Below are 18,204 nucleotides of genomic sequence, written 5' to 3'. Positions count from 1 at the left end.
AAGAAGAGGGGAGCAAGAGGATGGCAAGGAAGGGGCCGAGGCTGCCTTGCTCTGCCTTCCTATGTCACCGAGCAAGTAATCTAATCTGCTTGTATCTCAGTTTTGCAGGTGTATGCAAGGATAATAGCTTTTCTTTTGCTTCTTTTAGGATAATGACTCCAAAGGCCCTACAGTTGATACTTTATAAACATTTTGGATGTGTGAAACATTTTGCTGAAAACAGCTCCCAGGGTCGTGATGTAAACCATACCAAAGCCTCTCCCATGTGTGGTGACGGCTCTGCATCACGCATCTCCCTTCCCTAATCTGACTAACACAAAAATTTCTCCTGTATCGCTCACAGAAATTAATAAAAACAAAAGTGTATATCCAGCAGATGTTCTCAAACATTAGATACATGGTCATCCTTAATGTTCTCTCAACTGGTGCTAGGATCTAGTAATGCTAGATCCCTCAAATTCTCTGTTCATTAGAGCTGCAGCTCCCTTTAACTGTTAGAGCTAAGTGGTAAACTGCTTCCAAAATGCGCAGGTGAGATGAGAAATTCATTAGTCATGAATTTGACCTACCAGCTTCAGGCCCAGCAAGTAACCAGAAGAACTGAGGAAGTGTGAGTCAGCTGAGATCACTTTACTGAATCACTAGGACAGTCCCAAACATTTCTTCATAGGTGGCTGTGTACATCCTCAGATCCAGCACCTGCTTTCAATCAGTGAGATTGCTCATGTGCTAACTGGCATGCTGAGGATCAAGGGCATAACTGGTGTTACATAAAAGAATGACCTACCTGCAGAGCCTCTGGGCAAAAGGTTTGGTAAGAGTAGATCTGCACTTAAGGCAGCACCCAGCTCTGCTTGCTCTTGTGTTAGATTTTATGTAATTAATTAAGATGTGGCTGTTAATTACAAGCTTGCTGTACTTTAGCATAAAGATTCTCTTTGGTAGTTACCTTAGCTCCTGCTGAATAGTAAAGGCAGATGTAAAAGTATATGTTCCTGTTATTCAGGAAGCAGAGCAAATCCAAGAAATACAACTGAAACAAAATTAGATGATAGCAAGGAGCTGGAAGAGAACAAACTAGGAAGTATCTACTTTATGCTATATCATTTTAAGGCCTGCCTGGCAAGTATTAAAAAAATTTAAGAAAAAAAAAAAAAAAAAAAGGCAGAAAATTACTTGGCAGCATACAGATATGGCCAAGAACACTGTTGCATTTATGAGCTTTGCTTATTAGTGGAAACATGGGGCTAGTAACACTTCTCATATATTTCACTTCCACGGTGTCCAGAATGCTAGCAGTCCATAGCACAAACAGGGTCTTTGTTAGCAATACTAGTAGTGAACAGCATGACACGTTTCCCTAGAAGAAAATACCTGTTTGTGTTGACTGTGAAAAAGCCAGTCTACTTTCTTGACTGAACAAAATATTAACAATTTAAATTTTTACTCAATTGTTGTACTAGGAACTCCCTTTGAAGTTCATAATGCTCCGAGGTGATCTTGCTTTGCATTATTTGGTCTTGTATATGTTATGGTCAGATTTTGATCCTTTGTGACTTTGTGGTGTAAACTCAGAATAAATCCTGTTGCAGGTGGCAGCAGCATTCAGTCTTTTATGTTTTTAATAGTGGCTACGAGATCCTCAAAGCACGAGCAATTTGTGTACAGCTCAAATTATTTTCTTTCAACTGAAGCTTGATGACTTGATGATGACATTCTCACATGCAGTAGGAAAAAGAAAGTATAAAGTGAAGCAGTGCTCCAGGTCTGCAAACAGCAGCTCCATCACTAGGAGTCTGTGTGAGGGTCAGAATTATCTGTAGGGATCTCAACCCAGAGGCAATGCTGTCAAACTGAATTTTGCAGCTCAAGGTACCTTTCGAGAACTAACTTTAGGTGCCTCTAGGCACTTTGACAGTGTCTTAATGGGGCCATAATTCTAGCAGCATTAATCAGACCCCAGGATGTAATAAGGAATGATTCATAGAGAAACACTGTGTTCTCTCAGTCCATCGCTGTGGGAAAGCGTTGATAATGCATGAGTGGGATTTGTGATATTCTTCAGTTCACATGCTTAGGGATTTCCTCTGCAGCTTCAGGAAAGGTTTTATTTCCCTGCAGGAAGCAGTGACAGAGTCCCTTGAAAGGAAAGGTGAGGTTTCACACATAGAAGTGTGGGTGTGAATAACAACTGGCTAAGGCTGATGGACCCTGCTCAGTCTGGCAGGGTGTCATGGCTGCACAAGCTCATGTACAGAGACAGACCTGATCTTTTTCATTCTAGGGAACTTGTGTTCTGTCTGAAGTTGTTTTAAAGCAACCCTGAGGGAAACCATATTGATACTTAAAAATGGGATAATGCTTATAAGATGAAGGCTTGCTTCAAATATTAATCCAGTGGTCAAGGCATGCGTTCAAGCCAGGCTAGGTGTTCTGGTGGGACATTTGGTGACCACCAGTGTGTTGGTTAAGCATTGCAAATGCCTTCGCTGACTAACCCCATGCTGTATGCAATTTTGACCAACTTCCTCCTCCATTTCTTTCTCCTCTCCTTTTGTTTTTCTTTACCTGGTTATCTTCCAGCCTTACAGTGTGCTGAGGAAGAAGATGGGGTTGCAGCCCTGGCTCCTATACCAGAAAGGGATGCAAACAGTTTGAGATGGATCTAACAAAATATAGTGTGAAAATGAATTGCAGAACAGGAGGGAATGGGACATCAGGAATGTAGAAGGGGTGTTGTCGGATGACGGACAACTCCTTTTGACTTATCCTAAAAGAAGGGGTAGTGAATAAAAATATTTTCTGACACTTTTATATTCTCTGTTTTTGATCTAGGTCTGCTCCAGCTCCTACTCAAGGACCCACTGGTGCTGGGGCTGCAGGGCCACCTCCCGCTACCAGTGTGTCAAGTAACAAACGGCTGCAGCAGACACAAGCCCAGGTGGATGAAGTAAGTGGCTTCATATGATAAGTTGCTCACCCCAAGGCTGCTTACATGATTCTTTATTTATTTTTTTCTTCCTTTAAGACGCTTGCCTCACTAGTGATCTGGAGAGGAAATGATATTTATGAAGGAATAGCATTTATGAGGAGGTGGATTGTGCTCAGAACTTCTCTTGTACCTTCTAACGTACCAGTAACACTTCTGCAGAATAGGTATGGACATCAGTACTGTTTGTCCCAGGTTTGTCCCAGGTAGTCATGTTAGGAGGAGATGCTGTAGTAAATCAGCTCTTTTAATGTATTCCTGTATTCCTGAAGTTTGAATGCTAATCTCACAGGCTTTGAAAATTGTACTGGTGAGGGCTGTGATCATTAGTCAGAGCCGTAATGATTAATCATTACAATTCACTCCCATCAAAGTGCACTCACACATGACATCACAACATCTTCAACAAGTCCTCACTCCTCATGGCTGACCTTAGAGGAATATGTGCCTATTCCAGTATGGCTTCCTGAATTATTTAATGTACAGAAAATCCCTGCCTCCTCATCTACAATGCTGATATCCATCTAATCACTGTGGTAATAGGAATAAGTGAGGATAACACTGCTTATGAGTATCATCCCTGAGTGTACCAGCCATACAGAGCCAGCTGTAGCATCCCTGCACACTTGCTCTGCACATTTGTGTCCTAGATATTTAGCATAGAGTTTTGCTGAACCCCTGCAAAGACCATGAGAAAATTACCAGGACCTGTATGATTCTTTTATGCCAAGTCAATAACATACAAGCTAGAAAAGAACTATTTATATGCATAAATGCTTCTAGTTTCAAAATCTCAAGATAAACTATAAAAGACCTCACAACTGGAATTCAGATGCCTTTCTGATGATGAATTAAATACAGCTGTCAAATTGAGCTTTGTCTCTGAGAAATTTTTGTTTGCTGAAGGTCTGAACTGGACTCTTTCTGGCCTCCCTTTTGCTGATGCTTGGAGTTGATCACAAGAACATCCTCTGTATGCAGAAATGTCTATGTTCAGTTTTCTCAATTATTACTGATTTTCACTTCACTGTAACTTCCTTGATGTTGAGTGTCTCTTGCAGTAGGGAAAGGAGTATTACATTTCAACATCAGTCTAAGGTCAGAATAATTGGAATAAACTTCATGTCCTGAACAATCTATGTCATGATGGTGTGGTAAATGTTTATGTGAGTGACAACCAAAGTAACTGTCCCTGGAGGATGACAAATAATTGCTAGTTATTATTTTAAAAGAGTGATGCAGATTAGACACATCAGACTCTTCAAACAAATCAATGGATAAGACTCCAGTGAGGCAGTGAAAACCCACTCTGTGATTGAGATAATCTGTATTTTGATACTTTTCACTCAAGCCAATGCAAGTTTGTCTTCTTGTGCTAACTAAAGAGTTGTTTTGATAGAAACTCAGGAGGAGAGGAGAGGAGAGCTCTTGGATTGGAGGATTATACAGATAATAGTGAGGGTCCACATTTTTTTCAACTCTGGTTGGAGAATAAGGCAGAGATTGGTATGAGCTGCTTTTGAGTGTCTAGCATGTGGTGGTGAGCAGTTACTCTTCCTTAGGACATGATTGATTAATCATTGAATATGAATATAGGAATAGCTAAGGAGAAAAGCACTACTAGACTTTCTGTCCTGTGAACTTACTGGGTATTATAACACCTCAGGTTCTGATTTGTGAAGCATTGATTTAATCTTCCTTGCTCGATCTTTCTTGGCCGTTTTCCTTTTATGTCTTGTGGGAAAGTAATCTGTAGGTGGCAGCAAACACCACGGCAGAGCGTACAGTGCTCTGGCTATTTTTCTGCTCCAAGCGCTGTTGCACACAGCTCTTCAGATGCAAACCCTAAACTCAGTGGTAACAGCTTTGCTTGAGAGCACATTTTTGACATTATTAATGTCCTCTGAAATCAACATTTCAGCTATATCCGTGTTGGGTTTTCTCCTCTAACTTCTCTAGGCATCCTAGAGCTTATTTTCCAAGGCTTAGATCTTGCTTTTAGGCTAGGCAAACATTTACTTATAAAAATACCATCTTGGCTGGATACTCAGGTTAAATTCAGTAAATAGTTCTGGGAAATAAAATAAAATAATAATTTTTAAAAAGTAAAAATAAAAAAACATAATAATAATAATAATAAAAGTAGAGAAGAAATAGGAATTTTAGGGTATCAGGTTTCAGCATTTTCCAGAGAGTTTAAAAATGTAACTATGAAACAGTGTACCAAGACAAATTTTAATGAAACACCAACTGATAAACGATTTTATTTTAATTTTGAGTTTGATATGAAATCAAATGTTTGAAAGGTTTTGGTTTGGAAAAACGAGTAAGAAATTTTGTTTTTAAGTTTGGACAAATGAAAAAAGTCTCTTGAGTTCTGGAGTAACACTTAGACCAATGTCCATACTTTTAAATATTCTTTCACTATTGATCTCTACTCACAGTATTTAAATCAAATATATTTATGATTCTGTTTTTTGTTGTTGTTGTTGGTTTTTTTCCTTGAATTTTTTTAATTTTTTATTTTTCCAGGTAATAGTTAAATTGCATTATATACAAGTAACATGGATGTCCTTATTACAGACTAGGAGAAGTTATCATACCAGCTACTATTTTCACTGCTAGAATAAGCAGACACAACTTTACTGAGAATTGTGTGCCATCTAACTGTTATACTAGTGATGAATTTATCCAGGATTTCTATTTAGGATTATTGGCTTTCTGGAAGCAGATTTTCCTCTAGCTCAAATTATAAAATACATGCATGAATAGGCCTTACCTACTATGTACTGACTGTGCACACTTCTTGCTGAAGATGTGCACTGAGAGGATGTGAGCTTCATTCTACCCTTCAGAAAGAATTTTAGCAGGTAAGGTATTTCATCCTCCTCTGCTTTCTGGCAGGACTTCAAATTCTGGCTGAGAAGGCATCTTGTCTGGGAAAAACCTGTAGAACAAACAGATTCTTCGGTCAGAAAATGCATATATTTTCTCTTAGAATGGCTTTATCTAGTCAATTTCTCTAGATCAGATAAGGAAATTATATTAGCCATATTAATTTTATTAAATGTATAAGGAAAATAATAGCTTGGGTTTACTGATAACTGGACAATTGCTAAACAAACTGTAGTACAGGTACAGATCTCAATCAGTTTTTTTGCATCTGTAGTGAAGCTCCTAGTAGGCTAAAGGGAATCAAAAGTTTTAGTGAATCTAATTACTGTATTTCATAATGTCCTTTTACTTTTAGGGACATCTGAGCTATGTTCATCATGTTTTCACTGTGTCTGTTTTCATAGACACAGTTCTTGATTCTCTGTCCAAGTACATGTTATCACATATCATAATGGCAAAGAGCTGGTTTCATTACAGTATGGTATGTTAGAGTGTGAACATATGGGTGACCTCTGGCTTTACTATGTGTTGAATCTAATGTGGGGGTATGCCTTTGCAGGTGGTAGACATCATGAGAATGAATGTGGACAAGGTGCTAGAAAGAGACCAGAAGCTGTCAGAGCTTGACAACCGGGCAGATGCATTGCAAGCAGGTGCCTCACAGTTTGAAACCAGTGCAGCCAAACTGAAGAGAAAATATTGGTGGAAAAATTGCAAGGTAAGGAATATAATCTTATGTGAAGACATTACCTTGTCTTTCACGTACTGGGGCTTTGCTTGTAAGATGGGATCTTTAAGTGGTCTCTTTTTTCAAGGGGAGAAATAGGTACCTTGCCCTCTATGTTGCATGACAATATGCCAAATAGTTTCGATCTCTACCAGATCTATTCTTTAGATCATTTCTGCAGTATACAATGTCTAGATCCAAATACTGATTCTTTAGTTGGTGTCTACAAACGGGGATGGGAGAGTATTTCATATTCATTCAGGTGAGAATTTTTTGTCAACCACAAAGCCCCACGGGGCATAGTGAATACCAGAAGTTGGAGAAAAGAAGCTTTTTCCTTGTGGGAGATGATTAGCCTCCTGATATTTCTTTAGGATGGTAAACTAACCAAAAGTTCACCTTATTTCCTATTTCTCTTCAACACTATCTTTGATACTGACCACTGATGTCCACTGAAATATATATTTTGTTGCCTGCTTTATCTCTTCAGTCCACAGTGCTATGATGTGTAAAGCAAGGCAGAATATTCTGTTTAAATTACATACACAAGCACTCCAGAATGAAACAGATCTAGGTTAGAAACTCAACTAAGCAGTTCCTCTGGGCCTGTTCTAAACTGTTACCCAGTTGTTCTGCCCAGCTGTGTAGGAAGCAGGGCATTCTGGAGCTACAGACTCAGATTTTGAGCTAGGTTCACCTACACTGAATGCAGTCACTTTAACAATCTATACCACACTAGCCCTTTAAACCACCTCTCATTCTCCTTTCTTCATTGTCCCTTTCCCTTTATGCTGATAAACAGAACCCTTCTATCTTTCCTATTATTTCCAGTCTTGATTAAGTAGGGGGAGCAATAAATAGATTTTCTGAAAATCAACAGATTTCTCTGTCCTCTAGACATGTGTTGGGAGGAATGAAGATCTTGATTCAAAATATCCATATGCTTTTTAAAGTTATTATTATTCTTTCCATTCTCACTGGGCTAATGATGTGAATTGGACTTGCATCTCTGGTGTCCTCACAAGCATCCAGCAAATCTAATGTAGGGGCCTCCAACTCAGTGCTGGTACATGCCTGATGAATCTGCTTCTTCCTATCCAGTGAGATATTTCTAGGCTAATGTGCTGGAAACCATGCTGGTTAGTGTGGGCTACCTCTCAACAACACCAGCAAAAATAACTGCTAGACATCAGACACCTCCAGCTGCCTCTTTCCTGACTATGGAAACATGGTGAAAAGTGGTCAAGGTACTCTGGTATAAAGTGGTACCTAGGATGAGACAATCTCCCAAGTTAGAAGGGATCCACAAGAATCACTGAATTTAATTTGTAGCTCCACACAGTACCTCCCAGAATTCCAGCTATACTTCTGAGAGCATTGTCCAAACACTTCTTGAACACCTTCAGTGTGTGGCTTTGACTACTGCCCTGAAAGCCAGTTCCAGTGCCCAACCATCTTCTTGGCTTCAAAGAACCTTCTCCTAACACCCAGTATGAACCATGTGTTAATCCAGCCAGAGGGAACACATTTGCTTAAGTCATATCTGGAGTTGTATTACTTTAGAAATGAATTTTTACTTTACTGCTGGAAATGGACAAATATGGTCATTGCATCTTAGCTGATGAGCAAGAACTTGATAGCTTTAACAAGAGAAGTCCATTGCTGGAGGTCAGCTCTTCCTAAAATTGACACTTAAGAAATCTTCTACAATGAGTCTTTGCAAGAAGGGGCACACAGAAAGGGCTGCTAAATAAAAGCAAAACCCTCTACCATTGTATTTCATCTGAAAACCTGACTTTCTCTTTTTTCTCCTAACTTTCTTTTTTTAGATGATGATCATCCTTGGAGTAGTATGCACAGTCATTCTCATTATAATTATAAGTGAGTAATTAATTTTCTCTTTCATTTGTGATCTGAATAGCTCTTTCACTTGTAAGTGCTGATGTATTAGAAAACAAAACAAAACTAGAAGTATATAAAATATTTAAATAGATTAATTTGTGAAATTCCCCTTCAAGTGTTATGGTGTTATATGAGAATTACTGCAAGCTCATTGGACTCACATAGGTAGAATTTGTAGGTATTTAATGTATTTTACATTAGCTTGTTATGTAACTACCCCAGGATTAAAGACTTGCCCTTTGCATGTTTATATATCTTTTTTATGCAGTTTCAGGTATCTTAATTAGAATCAGGGCTACAGTCATAGTTGTTTCTAGTGAGAACAGTAATTGCTGAATTAGCTCATACCTATCACTAGGAGGGTGAAAGACTGCATGGCAAATGGGCATTTAATGAATCCCCTAATTCCCATCAAATCAGTTGAAATTTGAGATGTTGCTGCTTCTGAAAATTCCTTTGCCTCATACATACTTAAATACTGGTAAAAGATGATGCAAAGACACACAGCTTTAATGTCTTTAAAGATCATCTCATTTTACACATTTATTGTAGGAAAGATAGTGAGTGTATAAATGAATAATGGCAGTCATGCTGGTTGGGAGCCAGGGATCTCGTAATGACAGGAACTGAACATTTTATTTATGTAACCTCTGGGTTAGCAACAGCTGTTACATGACATAACAGTAATATGGCATTAACTCCAAAAAGGGAGATTTCTTGAGTTAGGTGATACAGACAGTAACCCAGAAGTGATTCACCAGGAGGCTGCACTGTGGATGGGAATTAATTCCCAGCTCTCAAATTACATGCTTCATCTTTGTCGTGTTTCCTTTTTCCCGTTACTTCTGTAGAGGTGGCTTACAGAATCACCTGTAAACATAACTAAATGGATTGAGATACATGTGGAAGTTTATTAGTCTTATGAATGCTGGCACCAGAGTGACCCAGAGTGATTGTGGGGTTTCGTAACTCTAATACAGCAAGAATGAGAACTGGCTAGATATTAATTAACTATATTAACCAGGTACTTGAGGTGAGTGGCTTCAAGAGAAAGATAGGTCTTTGTTCTGAAGCTTAGTGCAGCAACCTGAGAAGACAGATGTGCAGCTATTGAATTGCTTGCTGTGTGTATATATATATATATATATCATTAAGCACTCTATACCTTAAAAAAAAAGTAAAATACAAGATAACTAATAATTTATCCTTAAAAGTTAACTCTGAAATTGTATATAAGTAATAACATTGTTTTCCTTCTGGTTTTAACTGCTGAATGCCTGTCTTGGTAAGTCTGGAAACAGAAGTAGCAAGTTTGACATGCCTAGGTTGGGTTCAGAGTATTTAATCACAAACTTGGCTGTCACATCATCAAAGCAGGGTCATGACTCTGTGTATTGAACTCAGTGATGTCTTCATGTACAGCAGTTCTCAAGCTATGTAAATTCAGCTATTATCAAGTGTCCAAGTGGCTGCCATAGACAAGGCCTGTAATCGATGTGAATGTGAACAAGATATCTACAGTGCAGGGCTGGTTATGGACACAGATAAATGGGGTAGCTCCTCACAGTAAAAAGGAACAAACTACAATTGGTAACATGATCCAAGCTGGGCTACCTTTCATCTTGGTAGTGAGGCCCTGGAAAAGTAGGCTGGCTGCCCAGTGAAGGAAGATTTACTCCATGGGGGACTACAAGTATTGATGGTGGTGGTTGCTGACATCAACATCAGTCCTTGTCCTTGTCCTTTCTATTTCTGGAGTCAATTTCCTTGCTTTCCACTCCAGTTCTTCCTTTAAATGCGTTTTGGCATGGGAGTCACAGCTCTGTTCCAAGCAGGAAGGTACACTGTTTGTTAAACACTGTGCTCTTTCAGCAAAAGATGTGCTACAGGTGTTTGCCATCCTGATAGAACAAGCTTCTGTGAGATAAAGCACAATGGTAACTCCATACTAACTGATGTTGTATGTCTTATTTTTCCCCTTCTGCTTCTTTTCTCAGTTTATTTCTCCACTTGAAAAAATGAAGAAGGAAGACTTGGCACAACTTTGTTCATATCAACCAACAATATCAGTGTTCCTTTGTTGAACTCCGCTTTTTAATTCCTGGTGTCTTGGGATTTTTGCTTGTAATAACGTATAAGCATTCAGTGTGGTGTGTTTTGGAATTCTGTTGTTTCCACAAGAAACTGTACCAGCTAAATACTGCCAAGTAGTTCCATACACTGTCTTATCACTGTGTCTTAAAATGTGCACGCACTGACCTTCAGAAGCTGTAGTGTATGAAAAGCATCCTAAATATCTCAGAATTGGAGAATGCCGCTATAGAGTTCTGGTGTAAGAGGACACTGTCAGGTGAGCTGGATCCAAAATTAAGGTTTCAGCAGACATGAGGGCCAAAATTCTTAGTCTAAGTACCTGAAGTTGTGTGGCAAAATCCACTATCAGATGCAGCTTTTTGAGGTAGCAAGTCCTTGCTACACTGGAGAGTGGTACTTGCAAGTACTCGTAGAATGTGTGAGACATCTCTACTTAGCCAACCAATTACATGTGTTTTTGAAATTAAATGTGATATCCGTTTAAAAACATTGCCTGCAGAAAGCACATAAGTCTGCATTTTATGGATTTAAATTTTTCCTTTCCCTTAGTTCTGAGCAACTAAGATAGCTTCAGTGTGAAAGACAGAAAGACTGTATGATAACCAAGAAATGTTAGCTCGCACAATCTTGAAAAAGCTCAGTGAAATGCAAAAATGGTAATACAAGCACCATAAATAACCAAGATGCAGATTCTTGCTAAGAACTCAAGGCAGTGTTTGTCAGAATTCATTGAAATCTCCTGAATGACAAACCCCGATACTTATAGCCCTAACCTGAAGAATACAAGTGACTTTGGCTTCCCATCACAATTGTAGGAAGCTGGTTTTGCACCATTTTGCAGAAATGGTTCCCTTTGTGAGGATCAGTTAAAAATCAGAAAGACGGTGCAGTAAACAGAAGGACCTGTAGAGACAGAGGCCAGGGAATGGAAAGTGGAGGGTGCCTAGCAAAGCTTTCCTTGAGCAGAGGAAGGCAGAGAAACACTGTGCTAAACTGGAGGTGTTAGTAAGCTTACTTACAATTTAATTTGTGTGTTTGTGTAGTTTATAACCTATAACATCGGCTTAATAGAGTACTCAGTTCAGATATCTTTCATACTTAAACCTACATTTGATACAATTAAAGGAAAAGATGTGTTGTATTTTGGGGGAAAGTTGTATGCTGTTGTTGTAGGGTTACACCCAAGTGTTCAATTTCAACTTCTTTTGAAAATAACACACAGTTTGTTTTGAGGAGGATGTGGATAATATTCCAAGAGAACTATACCAATTTTAAATGTATCTCTTTAAACCAGAAATGAATTTTCAGGCTTTGAGCTGGGCAATCCTGACAGCGCCTTTTGAAGAGAAGATCTTCAGAATTTCTAAAAACTGCTGGATATTTATTTATTTATTTATTTATTTTAAAGAGTGTTGCCTTTTTTTTTCTTCCCCACAACTCTGTTAAGGCACATAAATAGTTATATTAGCAGATATGCTCATTGAAGAGCATCTCTCTTGACACAATCTTAGACTAAAAAAAAGAGAGAACTGGACAAGTTTATTGCAGTAGATCTTCAGTAGAATTTTGTGGAGGAAATAGGCAATGATTAGTTGAATGGTTCCAGCTGCATTGTTTTTCTATCTACTTATTACTTCATTTTCATATGTATCGTTTCTTATTGTTAACTAGCAAGTGGCCATGGTCGTAATAAAAGTAACTTTCAAACATTAGTAACTTTCAAAGTTTCTAATGTACTTCTGGTATGCCCTGTTTGCTTCAGTTGATCATCTAAGCATATGAACTATTCTAAAATCCTCATGGTTCAGACAGACAGAAAATAATTCTGTTGTTAAAGGGCCTGACTTTGTGAAATGCTATGGTTGTGTGTAATTGAGCCTTTTCAGGAAAAAGAATAAGCTATCCAACTTCAGGATGCTTTCTAGACAATTAAGATACTTGGATAACTAACAGCTAGAAAGAATTACCTCCTGATGCCACCTATACTCATGTTAAGCATGACATGATCCTCCCGGGGCTTCTCTAAAAGAATACTGAAACATCTCATGAGACACAAATAGCTTTCACTGGAGATACTACAGTCAGTAAGGTTATATGATACAGATCCCTAATGTAGACAGTGCAATCTCTCATCAGTCTAAAGTGACTATTTATCTGATGTAAGCAACAGGTACACATGAAGAAGCTATGAAGATGCAATGTTAACAAAGGAAACTATAATGAATCTGTAAGGATGAAGAACTTGGTCCTCCGAACTAATTAATCTCAAGTAATCAGAATGGGAGCTTTAGGGGACACCGGCAAAAATAAACTGCTGAATGTGTATTCATTCTCCCTCAAAGTAGCAACTGATGGGGTTGACTACTAGCTGTTGGTACGAATTTGCAAGAGTTTAGTCATGAAATCTAGCCTCTAGTGGGCTGTAAAATGTTTGTGAAGAGGCAGTTTCCTCCTGAGTTCTAATAAATTTGCTTAATTAATGTTTTTAAATTGGTTGCACTACAGTGTGCTTGTGTATGTCCAGTGTTTGCTAGCTGTACTGTTTGGTTGCAGTTGGTAAGCCATGTAACATTTCTAATTTAGCCCAGGAAACATGAACAAGTATGTCCTTCTGCACTGTATAGACTTGGAGTCTTACTGCTCCTTCAGATGGTTAATTATCTCACAGTGAGAATATGGTAATAGAGAACAGTTTAAGGTCATTGATTGTGAAACACCATCACATACACATAGAGTAATACAGAGGACAATCTATATAAACATAGTTGGAGATCTTATTTGTGTTTAAGCCGGGATTGATTTGTTTCTCAATCACTGCCTTTACATTTAAAATGTCCCTTCATAATTACAACTCCCTATATGTAATAGCAAATTTCCCATATAAAAGTTAACTCATTCTTCTTTAGTCAGCACTGGCTAGAATTTCAGTTACTGAGTAGAATTTAAACTATGACTCTTCATGACTAATTACTGCCCAGGCTCAGGCTGGTAAAAAGGCACAAAGCGACTCCCTTTTATCTACTTCACAGCAAGCCCTCAGGAGACTGCAAGGCTGATTAACTTATGATTGCCATCCTGGGGACCAAATTGAAGACTTCTCTGGCTGGAAGCTTTAGCTAGAGTTTTCATAGCTTTAGTTTTATTTTGGTAGCTTTAGCTAAAGTTAGACAACACAAGAGACTTGCATGCTCAGTATTTATAAGTATTTACTCTTCCCCTGATTTTTGTGCTACAGCTGCACTGCTAGCAAGATAATAGCATTCAGAAACAGCATTGCTGAAATTGGGTGGTTAGGAGCTAGTCTGTGTTTGTGCCATAAATGCTTTTTAGTTTGCATATCAATATGTGAAGCTTAAGTAGTGTTATTCACAGCCACTCTTCACAGAGTAGTTAAGTCCTGCCTGGTCATTATACCTTCTTCCTTCTAATTTAGCTCACCTTGAAATAACATAAATATGGCTCTAAACCTAAATACCTGGAATGCAGAACTTGCAGGAGCAAGTAGTGTGGAAGCCCAAACAGACACTTGACCTGCTTTTCACCTGGCCACATTATGTAATAGCACAGTCAGTCCAACATAGTTCAACATAATCCAGTATTATTAAATGGAGGACGGAGAACCTCATAAAGATTCTGAATGTAACCTAGGGTCTGTAGGACAAGAAATGATTTCAAAGTTGACTTTTAAACTGGTACTTCAGTTCCATTGGAAGCTACATGAAGTAAGGCTTGGAACAGTTCAGGCAAGTAAAATACAATTTTCTTTTTAAAGAGTTATCCACAATAAGTGATTTAAACATCTGCATTGACAGAAGGATATTACAGTTGTAACTATTTAAGGAACTACTTAGAACAGCTACTGTCTGCTGTGTTTTTTTTTCTTGGTTAGCAAGACCTTTTGAAATTCTTCATTTGCTGTGTCTTATTCCTGTTCCTGATTCTCCAACAGGCCTTCTCATAACCTTCTCAACAATCAAGCTACTTTTTGTCTAAATGGGTTTTAGCTCTTATAAGCAAGTTCATGATTCTGACACATCTTTTAAGAGCATGCATGTAAAATGGTGATGTCTGTTTCTCTGAAGTGCATCTGTCCCGGCAGACTGAACTTTCAGGAATTTTTGGAAGCTCAGGTGTTAACTGTAGTCTTTGTACTTGCATGGAGTTGTTTTGGTTTTTTGTTTTGTTTTTTTTTCTCTGTCCTATGGGAGGCTGTAGACCCAGTGGGTGTATGTATAATCTATTGTTTTTTCATGGCAGTGCTCATGTTGATGCTAGATCTGCCAGGTCTTCACAAAACAAATTAGAGGGCAATTGAGTGTGACCAAGGGCTTACATCTTGACCCCACCTCTCCTGCCTTTTAAGCAGTAGCCATATTAGGCAGTGGGCTCACTCCCAGTGTACACAGAGAGTATTGGAGAAAGGTCTCACAGAGGCCAAAGTCTCTTTGGTCTGGATTCAGACCTGAATCTGACCTGACCTGAACTCTAGGACAGTAACAGACTTAACCTTTGGGTTCCCTGTGTAGTCGGAGCAGTTGAGATGCTCTTCTTGGCAGTTATTCTCTGCAGCTGATTTAGGGCTCTTTTGTTAGATGGATTTTGTTAGAGTTTGTGTTTCTCCATGCTAGCTGAAGTACAAGCAACCTCAAACATCTTTCTTTAAAAGCTAGAACCAAAAAGTTGAAGAACAGTGTTTGAAAAAAGCAATTATATTGTGAGAAATAATTGGCTGAAGATGTCTTAGATGGTAGCTGTTACTTTCAGTAGCAATACTAGATTGAGATGTCTAAAACAGTCAAACCAGAACCTCACATTTTTTCCCATCTTTTCTCTTTCAGAAATTATTCTCTATTCCACTTCAACAATTATTATTTTTTTTCTTCTTCAATTAACTTCCCTTCCTTTATTTCATTAATTTATGTTTCAGTTGATGTTCTCTGTGGCTTTTTTTCTCCATTGAGAATCACGTCAGATTCTCAGTATCAGATGAAGACTGTCACATGCATAAAAAGAGATCTGAGCCACCCAAGTAGTTTACCTTTTTCCCAGTGCACTGACATTTAAAAGCTACATCTTACAATAAAGCAAAACTGTGGCAGTCTGATTACAAGCAGTTTTGGTAAACACTTGATTATTTAACAATGAGTCATTTCTGCAGTAACCTCATTCTGTCATGACTGTATCACATCTGCTAGCTCTCCAGAGCAAAAATCATAACCTGTACTGGTTTAAAACATGAATACAGCCTCATGGTTCATATGTAACACTCTATTCAAGCAAAGAAGCCATGTGCTGTAAGTTTAAAAGGGCAATTTATTTGTTTTCAAAGAGAAAATACCATAGAGAACAACAAAGATAATTATGAAATGCTGTCCATTCTTTAGCTATTCTCACAGTAGCTGGCTTCACCATTATTCTTCAAGTCTTTGTTCTCTTTTAAAGCCTTTGTGTTTTTCGAGTGTAATGTATTTGGAGCATAGCATATTGGGGCTAGGGTTGTTCTGCTGCCCTATGAATTGACTCCCTGCCTTCGGTCCTGTTGTTATTGTTGACCTCAATCATAGCTGAGTTAGGCCTGAGTGGAGCACTGCCTCCTTCCCATAACGCCCTGTTGTCCTCAAACTAGTCCCTACTGATAGGATAAGAACACTGAAGGCAGAGTATGGCTCTTGGCTCTTAATTCAGTTCAAAATGATGTGATAGTACAGAATGCTCCTGGCTGCTAGACAATAGTATTTCTGATAATCTACTTTGGTTGTAACACTGTAGTTTTAATTAATTTTTTAGTATTCCTTGTAACAGTAATTCTGCCAATTTTGTTGGAAGACAGAGGAAATGGCAATTTAAGGGTGGTGTGATAATGACAAAGTAGTAAATTGGGAAATGGTTTAAATGAAATGTAGTCAACATTCTGTAACCTCCTTGGAGAGCCTGTACTTAAGAGCACGACTCTATGTTAAAACTAAGCTTGGCTAGGCTGTTGATGTATATATGTACTACTAATTCAAATGAGGTAGTTGAATTTACTTCCTTTCACTTTTTTCTTGGAAATACAAGAGACATACACAGTAATGATTTTGGTGGGTTTTTTTGTAAGGAGATGTACCACCCCAAGGCATGCTGCTCATGTGCTGCAGAAGTGCTCAAGGACTTGATACAAATAAGGGCTCCAGAGTGATTGGTGCATTAAATATACATACCTTTTGCTGTACACAACTTCAGTCTGCCAGTAATGGCATCGTTTTGACACAGCATAATCATTTTGCTTATCCTCATTCCACTCTAATATCTATTCTTTTCCACTATTAAGTGGTCCATGGAAAGGACAGAAAAACTCTGTGCTGAATCCAGTACATTTTTTGACATTGTGGACATGTGGTGGCGGTGGTTTGAGCTTTTGGAAAGAGAAGAGTTTAAGATTTATTTAAAACAAGACCAAATAATGTGGAATCATAGAATTGTTAAGGTTGGAAAAGACCTGAAAAGATCATTATGTACGACTTAATCTTTACTTAGTTTTGCACTATAAAAAGCTCTCATAGTGTTCATATATTAACTCTTATTATAAATTTGTTTTAGCCATTGCAGGAAATAAGAGTTTATAGCCAGCTAATTAGTATTTTTCTTAATCACTTATGTTTGAGTTTTAGTGCTGAAAAGCAGTCTCTGAAGGTGCTACGTATGCAACTCAGCAATGTAGACTTGAAATGAACAGATGGTTTCACATTCACAAAGAGTATTTCACATTCTGGCCTTGAGTGAAAAGCAAAGCATGGCCTGTTTTGGAAGCTACTTTAGCACACGCTTAAGCACATAGAGAATTTCTGCTCTCTGGGATCTTTGAGATAGAAGCAAAGGAAAGGGAAGATGTACATAGCTTTGTGTCTTTTATCACCATCTGAGATGCAAAACAAAAACTTTTCTTCTATCTCCTTCCTTTTAATTCTTCAAGCTTTCTTTCCTCTAATAGGAATAACCAGTAATTTGTTTTCAATTGTCATTTTAAAAACTAAACTCCAGACCAAACCTTTAATCGCATCCTCTTAAAGGCCATACAGTAGTGTTAAGCTATGTAGTACTGAGTTCAAAAAGGATCTGGAAGCCTTTGTTGAGAACAGCATCTCTGACCTCGTAGACTCAACTGGGCAAGAAATTGTGATTTGTGCCTCTATAGAAAACATTCCCTTTGCATCTTATTAGAGCTATCTGGGAAGGAAAAAAGTGTTGTGGAGACCAGGAAATTTGTTAAAGTGCTCTACCTGGAGGTCAGTGGAAGTTAGTTTATAAATGATGAAATTCCGCATACATTTTGATGCTTAAATTGTGACAATGTTTGATATTACTGTATTTTTCTGTGGGTGGTGATTTTATTTTATTTTTTTGAAGTGGTGAACATATTTTCCAAAAATACTGTATACATTTGTAACATGTATGTTTGTGCCAATAAATCTTGTTTTAAATAGATGCTTTTTGTTTGGTTTCTGTTCTGAATGCACAGTTAAGCAAAGTTAAGCAGTTCCAGCTTTCATTCCCTCTCTGTGTGGTATGCATTAAGATCTTCTAATCCACCCTGAATTTTTATATATTCAGTCTAACA

The 18,204-nt window shown here is 38.1% G+C and overlaps 1 protein-coding gene across 1 annotated transcript in view; it reads left to right on the top strand.

Moving 5' to 3' along the window:
- LOC140256055 (vesicle-associated membrane protein 2-like) overlaps window positions 1–18,071 on the top strand; it is a 42,526-nt gene extending 24,455 nt beyond the window's left edge. Inside the window, exons 2-5 of the mRNA XM_072344271.1 lie at window positions 2,836–2,950; window positions 6,444–6,602; window positions 8,441–8,492; window positions 10,511–18,071. Of these exons, the coding sequence (XP_072200372.1) occupies window positions 2,836–2,950; window positions 6,444–6,602; window positions 8,441–8,492; window positions 10,511–10,527 (343 nt within the window). The 3' untranslated portion in view covers window positions 10,528–18,071. The remainder of the gene's footprint in view (window positions 1–2,835; window positions 2,951–6,443; window positions 6,603–8,440; window positions 8,493–10,510) is intronic.
- Window positions 18,072–18,204: the final 133 nt, after the last annotated feature.

This window comes from Excalfactoria chinensis, chromosome 9 (assembly GCF_039878825.1).
Source record: "Excalfactoria chinensis isolate bCotChi1 chromosome 9, bCotChi1.hap2, whole genome shotgun sequence".
In the NCBI taxonomy this organism is placed as follows: Eukaryota; Metazoa; Chordata; class Aves; order Galliformes; family Phasianidae; genus Excalfactoria; species Excalfactoria chinensis.
The sequence above is the reverse complement of the archived record's forward strand: the minus strand, read 5'-3'. Positions and strand labels throughout refer to the sequence as shown.